We start from the raw sequence: 13,520 nt of genomic DNA, 5'->3' as shown, positions 1-13,520 counted from the left end.
GATAAACTTGTTTTCTGTTAGGAGCACACAATTTGATCGTAATCTTTATTTCCTGTGAATTAGACAGCACTTCTTGTGGGAAGCATTGCCACTTTAAGAATGTGTTAAAATTTGATGTTGTGATGATAAAAAATATCAGTATTCATCATAGTTTTCAGATTGCTCACATGTGAGGTTTGAAACTAAGATGCAAACAAGGCTGCACAGAGCTCAACATACCAAATATGTGTGTTGCACGTATATGTGAAATAGATGGTTTATGCTATATATATGACAACACTGTGCTGTTCCTTCCCTCTAACGCAATTATAATGCAAAAGTTTGATTTTTGAAAAACATTTTGGTAAGCATCTGAGGTGCTTATCACCAGATGGTCTCTTCTCAGACTGGGGCAGGTGGGGCTACATGGAGGGACACACATGGATCTCATGGTAAAGCACATATAAAAAGCCGGAGTTCCACAGAGCTGAGACTCAGGAACTTGAATCTCATCCAAGACACGAGCCATGTTCTTGCTCATTAGTTGCTTTGCCCTCGTGGCCTCTTCACTGGGTGAGTTGACATGACTAATGCTAATGCTAAATTATCTGTGGGGAAGTCTGTAGGTTACATTCCTTCTGTTTGTCTCCAAACCGATTGTCAAGATTCAAAGTGTACACTCATTGGCATGTGCCATATTTTGGGACAAGCAAATCATTATTTTATTTTGTGTCAATGGGCTTCAGGGTGTGGAGTGCCTGCTATCAAGCCCCAAGTGAGTGGATACAACAAGATTGTAAATGGGGAGACTGCAGTGCCTGGGTCCTGGCCCTGGCAGGTTTCGCTTCAGGTAGCCTAAGTAAATTCATTCTCCACATTCACTGTAGTTAGGCTACAATCACAGGCTCCAGCACCTCATTAATGTGGATTAAATACGATTGTTGTGAATGTGAACCTTCTAAATTCTAGGATGGTAGAGGATTCCACTTCTGCGGAGGATCTCTGATCAACCAGTACTGGGTTGTCACTGCTGCTCATTGCCGTGTGTCGTAAGTTACTTGATGTGGTCCAAAACAGCACAATAAATCCAGCCCTTTCTGATCACTCGTCTATTTTGCTTTTTCTCCAGCCCCAGAAACCACCGTGTTATTCTGGGAGAGCATGATCGCCAGTCCAACAGCGAGCAAATCCAAGTCAAGTCCATTGCCAGGGTAAGAAACGACATAAAGCATCACAGGTTCCTGTGTGAAATATAACTCCCTGTCTGACTGAAATGCTTCAAGGTGATGTATTTATTTGAGGTTTTCACCTCTCCGTCCAGGCCATCACTCACCCCTACTACAACGCCCAGAACTTTAACAATGACATCACCCTTCTGAGGCTGTCCTCGCCTGTGCAGATGACATCCCGTGTGTCTCCTGTGTGCCTGGCTTCCTCCAGCACAAGCATTCCCTCTGGAACCAAATGTGTCACCACTGGGTGGGGCAAGACCGGGCAAACCTGTGAGCAAGCCATGGAATATCTCACATCGTTTTGTAGAGACCTTAAATTTACAGACATAAACTAAGTAACAGTTCTGTTTACGGAGAGAGAAACATGGTCGGCATACGTCCCACCGAAAAAAATGGAAATGACTTAATGGACTTGTGCAGATAGCCTAACGTCCATTTCTGCTGTGTTCTCAGCGAGCCCTCGCTACCTCCAGCAGACTGCCCTGCCTCTGCTCACCCCTGACCAGTGCAAGAATTACTGGGGCTATAACAGAATCACTGATGCTATGATCTGTGCTGGTGCTTCTGGCGTGTCCTCCTGTCAGGTAACCACCACTTCAACACCTGAAATACACATTTTATAATAAACGTAGGCAACTCTTTTTTTGAGTCCCAAAGATTTTAATGAAGCCAACACCCTGATTGAGTCTGTGGCCCACTGATATGATCTTGACTGAACGTATATAAAAGTCCTTGCATTTACAGCATTACAGCATGTGCTCCATCTGACAGCAATTATCTTTCTACCCCTACAGTTTTTGTGATGCTAGAATAGATGTGCATAACACACAGAAAAAGCCATTCATAGTATTTGACCACAAACTGCAAGTAATGCAAATTATCAGTTTTCAGTTGTCAGTATTTTTTTTTATCAGTTGAATATTTTTTTTAAAAACCATCTAGGTCAGAGGTCACCAACATTTTTCAGGCCAAGGACCCCCATACTAATGGAGAGATTAAGTAGAGACCCCCACCTACTGTATGTGTTCTATATTAAACTCTAAAAAAAAAATGTCTATTTCGTTTCAGGGTGACTCTGGTGGCCCTCTGGTGTGTGAGAACAGCGGTGTGTGGTCCCTCGTGGGTATTGTGTCTTGGGGAACCTCTAACTGCAACGTGCGCACCCCTGCTGTGTACGCCCGCGTGTCCTACCTGCGCCACTGGATCGACCGGACCGTTGCTTCCAACTAATAAGCAAACACACATTCCAAAAGGCGTTTGAACTGGACTCGTAGAATTTCTTGAAGACGTTTCGCCTCTCACATGAGTAGCTGGTGGGAAGTTGAGGTTCAAATAGGAAATGGCAAACACAGAGAGAGTCTTCAGCCCACAAGTTCCTCTTTGCAGAACAGGTGCCACACAGTACAAACATCAAATGGTCATCATTTCTACTGAAGTGAATATTAAACAAGCATTAAACTCTTAAACTGACCAGTGTCTGTTGTGTCAATGTGTGATGGATGAAGGGTACGAAGCATTTAGGAGGACACGCATCTAGGTAATCACAAAAAAAAAAAAAACTTTTCAATGCAATATAATGTGCAACACAAGAGCACAGCAACACACACAACCCATGAGACGCCTGTCCTAGCTCCTGATAAAAACATCATCGATGCTCAATGTTAATCCAGCTCCAGGAATTTTATTATCATGGACTTTGCATAATAGTAAAATTAGCCTGCATTTGTGTTTTTCCACTCCCTGTGAATAACTGCACTGTCTCATTGGCAGCTGCATGACCAGAGAAGGAGGAGTAAGCAGAGAGAAAGACAGAACAAGTGAAGACGGCATCAGATAGAGATCAACCCAGAATACAGACTGACTGTCACTGCTACCAGAAAGATGGGGACTGGTAAGATACTTCAAAAATTAAATAGCATTGCTTTTGAATTGCATCAGCAGAAAACTAAAAGGCTATATTTTCTTGCTAAGCATCTCTAGAAAGTTTTAAATAGATAATAATTTCTGTCACGTTGCCTCTATCGTGACAGAAACATAAATGTGAAATGCATTTTATTACAAATCATTCCACAACTACTTTGTCAATTCCAGAAAGATGGGGACTGGTAAGATACTTCAAAAATTAAATAACATTGCTTTTGAATTGCATCAGCAGAAAACTAATAGGCTATATTTTCTTGCTAAGTGTCTCTAGAACGTTTAAAATAGATAATCATTTCTGTCACATTGCCTCTATCGTGACAGAAACCTAAATGTGAAATGCATTTTATTACAAAACGTGACGTTTGGAATATGTTAAAAATACTGATGTCTGCATTGAAATATTCTTCCTGTTTCATTGTTAGATAATGACACTTCCACTATGGCTGCATCCCCTGGGCTGAATCGCGTTATCAACCACATCCGCACACTCTCCCTGATCATCTACTGCATCATTTTTGTAGTTGGGACTCTGGGCAATGGTCTGGTTATCTATGTGACGGGCTTCAGGATGAAGAAGACCGTGAACTCAGTGTGGTTTCTCAACTTGGCTCTGGCTGACTTCCTCTTTACGGCCTTCCTGATTTTCTCAATCATTTCTCAGTTACAGTCAGGCAGCTGGCCATTTGGAGGTTTCATGTGCAAGCTCAACACCTTTGTGAGTGTAGTCAACATGTTTGCCAGCGTCTTTCTTCTGGCCGCTATAAGTCTTGATCGTTGCTTCTCCATCTGGATGGTGGTGTGGGCACAAAACAAGCGCACCGTCTGCAAAGCTCAGCTAATAAGTGCTGGCATCTGGGTGGTTGCCGCGGCCTGCAGCGCGCCTTATACCACTACTCGCACCATTAATGAGAAAAACGGGACAAGTGTGGTTACCATCACAGTGAGCATATCTGGAGCATGTACCTTTTTCGCTTTTTTGTGGGTTTTCTCATTCCATTCCTGGCAATACTTGTCTCTTATGTTGCCATAGCCATCCGTGCAAGGAACCTGCATACGACAAAGAAACATAGATCTCTGCGAATCATTTTCGCCATCGTTTTTGCATTCTTCATCTGCTGGTTGCCTTTGCATGTTATTTACTTAATAGAATTACAAACTTCTAGTAACCCAGCTCTCACAAGCGTTGTTCAAGTCGGAGGTTCTTTGGCTGTGAGTCTGGCCTTTACGAACAGCTGCCTGAATCCCATCCTCTACGTTTTCATGTGCGCTGAATTCCAGAAGAAGTTCAAGCAATCCATATGTTTTGTGCTAGAGAGTGCCCTGGCAGAGGACCACCTGTCACTGATCGCCACCCGCTCCCTGTCGTCACACTTTTCACGAATGTCCAGAAAGTCGGACTCATCTGCACCTATGGAGAGGAGAGACACAGCCAAAACCTTGATCTTCACAGAGGGCAAAGCTGATGAGGCAGGAAGCACTGATTAACATCACCACATTCAATGTGCATCGAAAGTGATCCACAACTTGATGAAGAGATTGCTACGGTTGAACAAGACCTTTATCTCAAAGTGATTCATCTGTAAAAAACAGATTAAATGATTATTTTTCTCTGTTGTGTGAACATGTTTTTTGTACCGACGCGCCTACACACGTCAGGTGTTTTCATGTATGACTGATAAGATCCACAGCAACTTGTTACATTCTTGTAGTAGTTTAGCATCACTTCTACACCTAGATTTGCCTGAGTATGCAAAAACAGCTTCAATTTGTATATACTACGATCATTTGATGGCAACATTTAATGTAAAGATTAATGTTTTGTACCTGCAAGTTGTAAGCTTTCAAGATATGAGCTATGGAATTGCTTTTAATGCACTTGAGAACTGTTTATGTTGATTTGTTTTGTATATTTTTGATGAGATGACCTATAGAAGCATTAACAATACTGTAAGGAGAAATTAATTTGGACATTTCTGAACAGTGAATAAAAATGTATCTTTGGTGAGAAAAAAAGGTGTTCTTGTCTATCTACACGACAAACATGTGCACACCACACACCACAGAGTAGAGGAAGGAAGTCACGGGGCAGCCCAGCAACTTGTTTGTTCATTTGCAAAACTGAGAAAAATGTCTAATCAGATTTCCTTCTTGCTCTTTCGCAAACTATCAGTTAATAATCTAAAACTGAAGCATTAGTTCAGCCATGGGTAACAAAAACTGTTTCAATGTATTTACTCATTGTATGAATGATGTTTGTGACTTTCGGGAAAAGCAAAATAAGAATTTTATGACAATGAACTCTAATCTTTAATCTTGTGGTAGTTGTTTTGACATATAACCACATAAGAACAAGATAAATCAGAAAGTGAGTGAGCTGAACACTGCCAATACCAAAATGCTGCTGTAGTGCAATTAGAAAGCATTCGAATGTCAGGTTTATATTAGGCCTAATGTAGACTTTTAATAGATATACAATACAGTACAATATTAAGTAATGAAAAACACTACTACACCCACAGTGTTTATATTATGTACATGGCTTTCTAACTAAACTACATTTAGCACTTGGGGGATGAATATTATTGTTTCGATTCTTGTCTGCAATGTAACTTTCATTGTGTAAGGATTGCAGCAGAGATTTATTTAATGCATACTAATGAAAAGCCTTCACTTTCAAATAAGAAATATATTCTGAGACAGGGGCACGATTGGGGTTCGACCTCTGACTAATAAAGAACCAACAAGCTACTAGTGTAACCTAAGAATGAGTCAAGATCATTTTATCTGTAAGCCATTCTTAGGAAGACTGAAATCCCCTAAAATAACCTCATACTACACTATTGATACGATAGACCCTGTATTTGTAGGTCACCTATAACCACCAGGACTTTCAGGAACCGAACGCCAGAGTTCAGCGAGTTTATGAAAGACTGCTTTGAGTGCACATCGACACAATGGCTGGCTGCGTCACCGACTATATAAACTTTTGTAGGGACACTGTGATCCCAGTGAGGACGGTGCGTTGCTTTTCTAACAACAAACCCTGGATCACCAGCAGCATCAAGGCCCCTGCCGACCATAAGAAGACGGCCTTCAGGGTCAGAGACAGAGAGAATCTCAGAAGAGTCCGGTACGGGAAAGTAGAGAGGAAGCTGGAGAACAACAACACCAGGGAGGTGTGGAGAGGAATGAGGACCATGGCTTCACTGCTCCAAGAAGAGCAGCCAGATCACAGCAGGCGACTGTAACAGGTTCGACACAGCAGCCTCTTCCAGCTCATCACCTTCACACTACGGCACCCTCAACACCAATTCCTCTCTCCATTTCACACCTCCCCCTCCCCCTGTCCCCGAGGTGCTGTAGTTTCCCCCGTTCACACTTCTCCACCCACAGCATCTGGACCACAAAACATCATGTCTGGTTCCGGTTAGCGAAGAGGATACGTGACAGTAATGTTCTTGTATTTTTGCATTTAATCCCCTCCAGCCCCTCTTCCTCCAGAGAAAGCTGGAGGACATGGGGGTCGATCCCTCCTTCACTTCCTCCATCACAGACTACCTTACCGGGAGGCAGCAGTTTGTCCAGCTGAGGACTGGTTAAGAAGTGTTGGGTTTTAAAGGGGTTAATAATGTGTATAACCTTGAGAAGAATCACGAAGAATGTTACTTACGCTATCTCACCATATCAATCGTTGTCTTTCGCTTTGCTACAGCTTGCTCACAGACTAGGCCACATCACACCCTAATATCTCACACGCTGGAAAACAGATAAAGCCAACTGGCTACACATAGAAACTCACCGACACACGAGAGGCTGTACTCCTCCCCATTGTCTTACGTGCAGGGTCTAGGTAGAATAAGATCACTGTACGTCCCTGAAGTGGGGCTTTTTGGTTCTTTTTACCCCTAAGGTGAATTGACCAAAGCCTCAGCACTGAATCAATATCTATTCTCTGTGTACCAAATAAATATCCAAAACGTGAGAAATTGTTGTGTGATTTGTGCGTAGGTGAACTGCCCTTTCCAAACGGTATAAAGATCCTGGGCTGAAGGAGAGGAAAATATCCTCCTTCGACAGAAGACTGGGTCTCTGACTGACACGAAACTGAACTCACTGGGGACTATTGTTGAGAGACGCACATGCAACACAGTGCGCCATCAGGCGCCCCCTTCATGGCATCCTGGAGGGGCAGAGAAGCAACGACGGTGGGAGGCTTCTCTCACTATGCTACAGGACTGAGAGGTTCAGGAGGACCTTTGTCTCCACGGCCATTTAAATTGTAAACTGGTCAACTGTACATAGTTTTATATGTTAATCCAATGTTATACATATTTCCAGTCTTCCTTCTCCTTTTGCAGTTGGTGTGTTATGTTGATGTTTGTGTATTTTTGCATACAAGCTACTGGAAACTCGATTTTCCACTGGGGGATGAGTAGTATTTTTCTATTCTATTCTATCCTGTATAGTTTATACTAGCCATACGACTATATTACTAGCGGTTGTGTTCCTTTAAAATAGTGTCATTAAAGAGGTAAACATCGAAGGAGAAGAAATCACAAAAGACTTTAATAGTTGTTATTTTAATTTGAGGATGCACAACTCACAAGAATGTCTAGAAAACACTACTGACTAGTAATTTAAATTATTCATACATTAGCACTGAGTTTTCAGGAATTAAATATCCCACATGGCCCAAGAGGACACTCACATACAAGGAACTGGAACATTTTCTGCAATGCAGAGAATGACAAGTATTTTAAGGCTCAAGGTTCTGATAATGCTTTCCTATGAGTCTGATCGTGTAGACTTTACGTCTAAAGTCATGAAGTGTGTCCTGGCAGCCAGTTAGCGATCATACAGCTCCTTCATTTCTTTGAGGATCTTGATACTCTCGCTGTATCTTAACTGGTTCTTGTTGGAGCACTCCTTCCATCTAGAAAAAATAAATAAAAAATAAAACAGATCAACATAAGCTCAATTCATTTCAAACTTACCCGCCATTGTTCAAAAATTAAGCTCACAATCGCAATCTTGTAAACTACACATCATAACCAAACTAAATACCCACGATCAAAACTATTTTCCTGGAAATTATCTTAACAGACACAGATTTCAGTGTAGTTTCTGGTTTACCAGTATATCACACCTTTTTATACCGGTACTTTGAAGTGCACACCCACACAGGTCAGTTACAAGTTAAACAATCAGTGGATTCTATGACGGCTCTGAGAATTTAATAAAATTACTTTTACTATTAATATTACAATTAATATTACCACTAATCTGGTGGTGTTTAGCTCAGTGGGTAGAGGATACAGTCCTTGTCGCAGGCGGCCCCGGTTCAAACATTACCACTAATCTAATTTAACAGTTAATTGTGTGCAAAGGAGTTTAGATTCATTAGCAAATAAAGAGAATAAACAGAATAAACTGTCATATCCAAACATGTGTACAAAATGCATACATTAATAAAGACTAGATTTTTACCAGGGGTGATTCTTTCACCGAGGTGGGCTACATGCAATACACTGTGAACAATTCTCTTTAATTAAATCACGGCACATCTCAAAAATATTTACAAAGAACGTACTTGTGCCTTATCTTTTTCCACCGTTCCATGTGGTCACACAGGAGAGATCCTGATGGGGTAACATCTGCCAACTGGGAAAATAAAGTTATGCTTCATTGACATAGTAGTAATTGTAGGTGATACAATACCAGCAGCACGAAATAAGATAAAAACTGGGTAAGAACAAAAGTGTAGACGTATATAAAATTAGGTGTAAAGTATATAAGTATGTTTCCAATACAAAGCAGTAGCAGCTACATGGTTCAAAAACAGCACATAGCAAGTTCAATTATTGCACAACATAAAAGCGACTGCAAAGTTGGCTTATGAATGAATGGACCTTGGTATCGGTGGGTTTTTCTGCCTGTGGGATCCTGAGATTGACAGGTTCACCCGTGGACGTAACTGGACACGAGGCTGGAGGAGGAAGTCGGAACACATTCTGAACTTTCCCGTTGATCATGTCTGTGACCTGGCAAAAAGGATGAAACAGAAACACACAACGCAGCTGAACACTGATTTATGTTAAATTATTCCTTGTGTTGCGTTACACGGGGACCACGGCACGTACTTATGTGAATATTCCTTTTAGCATCATTACTGTCTCAAGGGCAATTTTGCAGTTACTTAGAACGAATTACAAAACCCAAAAAGAATTACCCTTTAGTGGGTTTAGTCATGCATGTAGACAGAATCCAGCTTAAATGTCTGTTTAAGCTGGTTTCACTGGAGCTCTCTCGACAAAGGACATAAGTCTGTGGTTAAAAATATAATGAACTGAAATTCTGAAATTCTATTGAACAAAAACAACCCTCATACTGAATTAAACAGTGACATTAAGAATGAGAATCACAGCAAGAGATTACTCATCAAGGGAATAACCACTCTGAGCTGCTTACACCTGTCACCTGTCCATCTACTTTTCATTTAAAAATGAGTGTCAGCAGTGGTGGCTGGTGGTGAAATTTGGTGGGTGGGCTAACAAATGCATAATATCAATTTAATAGTTAAAGCAGCAGCAGCAAAAGGAACATCACCTACACTACACACAGTTACATTAATTACACGTATGTACTTCAGTGCTCTACATCAGTGGTTCTTCTCGTCTGGGTTCAGGACCCCTCAATCACATGTTAATAAGAAGCCGCGACCCAAACCAAAGACAATTTTGCAGTTTGTACCTGAGACAGTAGAATATAATATCAGTGATATACAAAAAAAGTAAAACACAAAAAAAGAATATAATGATAAACCAAAATGATGTTACACTCAATTAGCTACATTTTAATTAAAACTTGAACTCTTCACTGCAGCAACTTCAGACTCCACAGAGATTTTATGCACAAACACTAAATAGAAATGTCCGACTACTGAGAAGTAACGCAAAATAAAAAAGCTCAAATTATGTCCTCTTAGTTGAGAATCCTCACTTACTGAATCTATGACAACAAACACTGCACTACGGAAAAAAAACGAAACTTTCAGTCAGATGTGTTGTGGCTCTGACCGGGGTTTGAAGAGCGACCTCCTGCGTTTTAGCCAGTGTTACTGACGACTGTACCATCAAACCATACGACCATACATTGCTGAATCAGCATTTTTCCAACATGACTTGTGCCCCGAAAAGCAGGCACGCAAAACACAAATGTGAAGTCTTGGCTACACTTGCCGTTAGCCAGTCCTTTCTTTCCAACCAAGAAACGGACCATTTGAGTTATGTGAATATTGTTCCCAACTTTTCCTTCAAAGACATTGAGGCTCGCCATAGCTAAACTTCTTCCGCCCTGTTAGCCCAGTTATACCAGCCGTCCCTGGGTGTCAGCTGTTTTTCCTGCTATTCTCAGAGGGAGGGCGTTTGGGGCATTTTGTGACTTTAGTACCGTGTTTTTGTGAGATATAAATGAAATATATATATTTTTTTATTTTATTGCTCTTCTTTTATCATTTGTACACAGTAAAATCAGCATACGCAAATTAACACTGTAGGAGTTGATCTTAACACTTTTAAAGTGTCTATATGGGTCCACACTTCAGTGTTAATTTAACACTTTTTCCAGTGTTGGTACCTTTACACTAAGTTAGTGTAAATTTGACTCTTCTTGTAGTTAAATTTAACACTGCCAACACTTTTAGTGTAGTGACTATTTCTTAACTACACAAGTGTTACCCTCATAACACTTAAAAGGTGTCAATATAACTCATATACATACATATATATATATATATATAGAAAAAATTCTTGGAAAATAAACTTTACTAAAATAAAAAGCTAGTCATGTTTGGCAGTTCAAAAACAATTATTTTCAAACTTGCACCACAAATATCATCATCTTATCACGTTTTATATCTATGGTAACAAAGTGCATGACTCGTCTCACTCAGACAAAACGTCAGCAAGTACCATTAACTCGTTACCACTTTCTATCACAGTGACCGCATGATATACCTCTAGCACACTTCCTCTTTCACTCGTTGAAACCAACATTTATCGATGAGAGTTAATTATGATGATTAACTCTCCAAGTTATAACTCTACTAGTGTATGTCTATTTAACAACAAGATTAACTATCTAACTTGCTGTGTATATTTTCTCAATGCAGGATATAATCTAAACACATTACAGTCTTATCTTTTTATCAAACTGAGGCACTCTCTCACAATTGTTTTATCATCCAAATGCAGGCAATAATACAACACCAAACACATTACGATCAAACAACTTATTTGATATGCATTGGATTGAGGGAGACAGCAGCATAAAAGTAGATTTTTTTACATGAAGCACGGCATATAGGATACAGTGGGGTGTTGGTGTTGAACTGAGCCAGATCCACACTGCGATCAAACAACTTAATGATGTAAGCATCTGGTAGAGGGAGACAGGCAAGACAAATAAAAGGTTAGACTTTGTACAATGAAGCAGAAGGCCGAGTGGTAACTGACAATTCAGTACAAGGACAAATTTTTCTTATTATTGTTATTATTTCTCAGCATTTTCACTAGATTTACTTTGTTTATGCTGATTGCTCTCTGGTATTCCTTCATCCATTTCTTTTCGCTTCTTTCTCCGGTGCTGTGGAAACCGGGCTGAAGGCCTGCAAAAAATTCAAACAAAGTTGAGAACTTTTATAAAAAAAAATAAACTTTGAGCAAGTGCACAAAAATGACAAATCTTAGGTTAATTATAATTAACCTATTTTTGCTCAAAACAAATTTTAGAACACTGAAAGGACTAGATCACAGTTTCAGTCACGCAAAAAAATCATACTAAACCCCTGTCTCTATGTATTTAAGTAAATGTCAGATCAGGTTATAAAAAATTCACACTTGCCTTTTTCCAGCAGATGATGGAGACAAATCCCTAGAAAGATGGTTTTAAACACATTCTTATGAAAAATGCTTTCAATACTTTGCGTTGTATGAGATGAACTAACAGATAGTAACAGTCACTTCTGTAGTGCATCATTAGTTGTAAAAAACAATAAAAAAATAAAACATTTAACAATCAAATTACTAGTCCATACTTGTTTAACGAGTCTGTCGTCATTTTTCCAGAATCACTCTCATTTTGCTCCCTGTTTAAAGCACAATATTGGTTTAAACATCAGAGTGATGACAATTATTAAACATACACTTACACAAATACACTGACCAACCTTTCATTTTCACTTTTCTCTACTAGCCCCTTTAACACTGCATCCAATCTGCTGCGAGCACCTGTCCCATCTGAATCTGTAATCGTAACAGATTATTTTTAAGTGTTTGCATGAAAAAATAAAACTTGCAGACAACAACACCTGCAATTTATAGACAGATTTAGAATGTGTGAGACATATCCATCTTGTATTTATTTGGGATACTGGTGTATATCATTTGCTACTGAATATTAATAGTCACTAATGGTATGATGGCAAATTACTGCGGTCAACGCGGCCGCCGTCAGACTTTTCTTGCGCGTCTACTTCTGTTCTGTCGGTACAGGTGCCAAGACAGACCATTATTATTTGGAAGATTCTGGTTCAGAAAAAAATAAAATAAAAATGTGGGATATTATGAACACGATTCAAGTCGGTAATTGTGGTAACCCATGGACAAAATTTGATTTGTTTAAATATGAACCACAATCCACCAAATATATATATATTTTTTTTTTGTTCTTTTTTTTTGTTTGTTTGTTTTGCATTTTGGCCCGTCCCGGCATCTGTACCGCAAGTACAGAAGTAGACACGCAAGCGAAATCTGACCAGGGCTGGCAAATCAGTAGGACCCTTGATTTACATAAAGTTTGGTCGACAAATTTGCGTGTTTCTCACATTTTTGAAAAATCACATACCTGGCCTTTCAGTCTTGATCTTGACGTGGTGCATTATCTTCACCTTTCTATAACTCCTTTGCGGTACTTGTGGAAAACCACTGACGTAGATATACAAACAACACACTCAGAGCCTGTAGCTTGATAACAACTCTCCTAGTCGATTGGTTCCTTACGACAACGTTACCTTGTTAGCTGATTACAAACAGTTAGCCGCCCGCTGCATTAGAAGCAAACATTAATTATAACTGGTTTACGTTTACCTATTATATCGCGTTGTTTAACAACAGTTTTATGGTCGTGTTTTATGTGTAGTTGCGTAAATTATACTTAAAAGTGTCCGTGTTATTATATCATATCTACTAGCCAGGCTACCGTTGCTAAGTTAGCTTGTTTTTGACAAACGGACGGATCTTAGAGACTTTCCTCTTCCGCGCGCTGTCTGTTTCCTATTAGCTGATTGGCCCTTGTGTAAACAGGAGCTTCTCTGTGATTGGCTAAACG

At 40.0% G+C, this 13,520-nt stretch overlaps 3 protein-coding genes across 3 annotated transcripts; 2 read left to right on the top strand and 1 right to left on the bottom strand.

The window, feature by feature from the left end:
* The first annotated feature begins 411 nt into the window (after positions 1-411).
* Positions 412-2,681, top strand: LOC125016653 (chymotrypsin-like protease CTRL-1). Its single transcript, XM_047599271.1, has 7 exons — positions 412-552; positions 726-829; positions 949-1,028; positions 1,109-1,190; positions 1,301-1,481; positions 1,665-1,795; positions 2,280-2,681. Exons 1-7 carry the CDS (start codon positions 507-509, stop codon positions 2,439-2,441), a joined length of 786 nt encoding a protein of 261 aa, XP_047455227.1. The 5' UTR covers positions 412-506; the 3' UTR covers positions 2,442-2,681.
* A 609-nt stretch (positions 2,682-3,290) lies between these two features.
* On the top strand, positions 3,291-4,766 carry LOC125016652 (C3a anaphylatoxin chemotactic receptor-like). Its single transcript, XM_047599270.1, is given in 3 exon segments — positions 3,291-3,316; positions 3,557-4,051; positions 4,054-4,766. Coding segments are annotated over 3 exon segments (1,071 nt in total). The 5' UTR covers positions 3,291-3,306; the 3' UTR covers positions 4,620-4,766.
* Positions 4,767-7,698: 2,932 nt separating this feature from the next.
* On the bottom strand, positions 7,699-13,426 carry lin37 (lin-37 DREAM MuvB core complex component). The gene is given in 9 exon segments (XM_047597692.1): positions 7,699-8,067; positions 8,725-8,795; positions 9,044-9,175; positions 11,422-11,570; positions 11,714-11,799; positions 12,036-12,065; positions 12,229-12,279; positions 12,361-12,436; positions 13,038-13,426. Coding segments are annotated over 9 exon segments (717 nt in total). The 5' UTR covers positions 13,072-13,426; the 3' UTR covers positions 7,699-7,979.
* Positions 13,427-13,520: the final 94 nt, after the last annotated feature.

The sequence above is a fragment of the Mugil cephalus genome, chromosome 11, assembly GCF_022458985.1.
Source record: "Mugil cephalus isolate CIBA_MC_2020 chromosome 11, CIBA_Mcephalus_1.1, whole genome shotgun sequence".
NCBI classification, from domain to species: domain Eukaryota; kingdom Metazoa; phylum Chordata; class Actinopteri; order Mugiliformes; family Mugilidae; genus Mugil; species Mugil cephalus.
This window is presented reverse-complemented; position numbering and strand designations above follow the sequence as displayed.

Coding starts and splice junctions, on each gene's coding strand:
- LOC125016653 (XM_047599271.1), top strand. CDS start 507: ATGTTCTTGCTCATTAGTTGCTTTGCCCTCGTGGCCTCTTCACTGG. Junction 553..725: donor CCTCGTGGCCTCTTCACTGG/GTGAGTTGACAT, acceptor AATGGGCTTCAG/GGTGTGGAGTGCCTGCTATC. Junction 1,482..1,664: donor GGGCAAGACCGGGCAAACCT/GTGAGCAAGCCA, acceptor CTGTGTTCTCAG/CGAGCCCTCGCTACCTCCAG.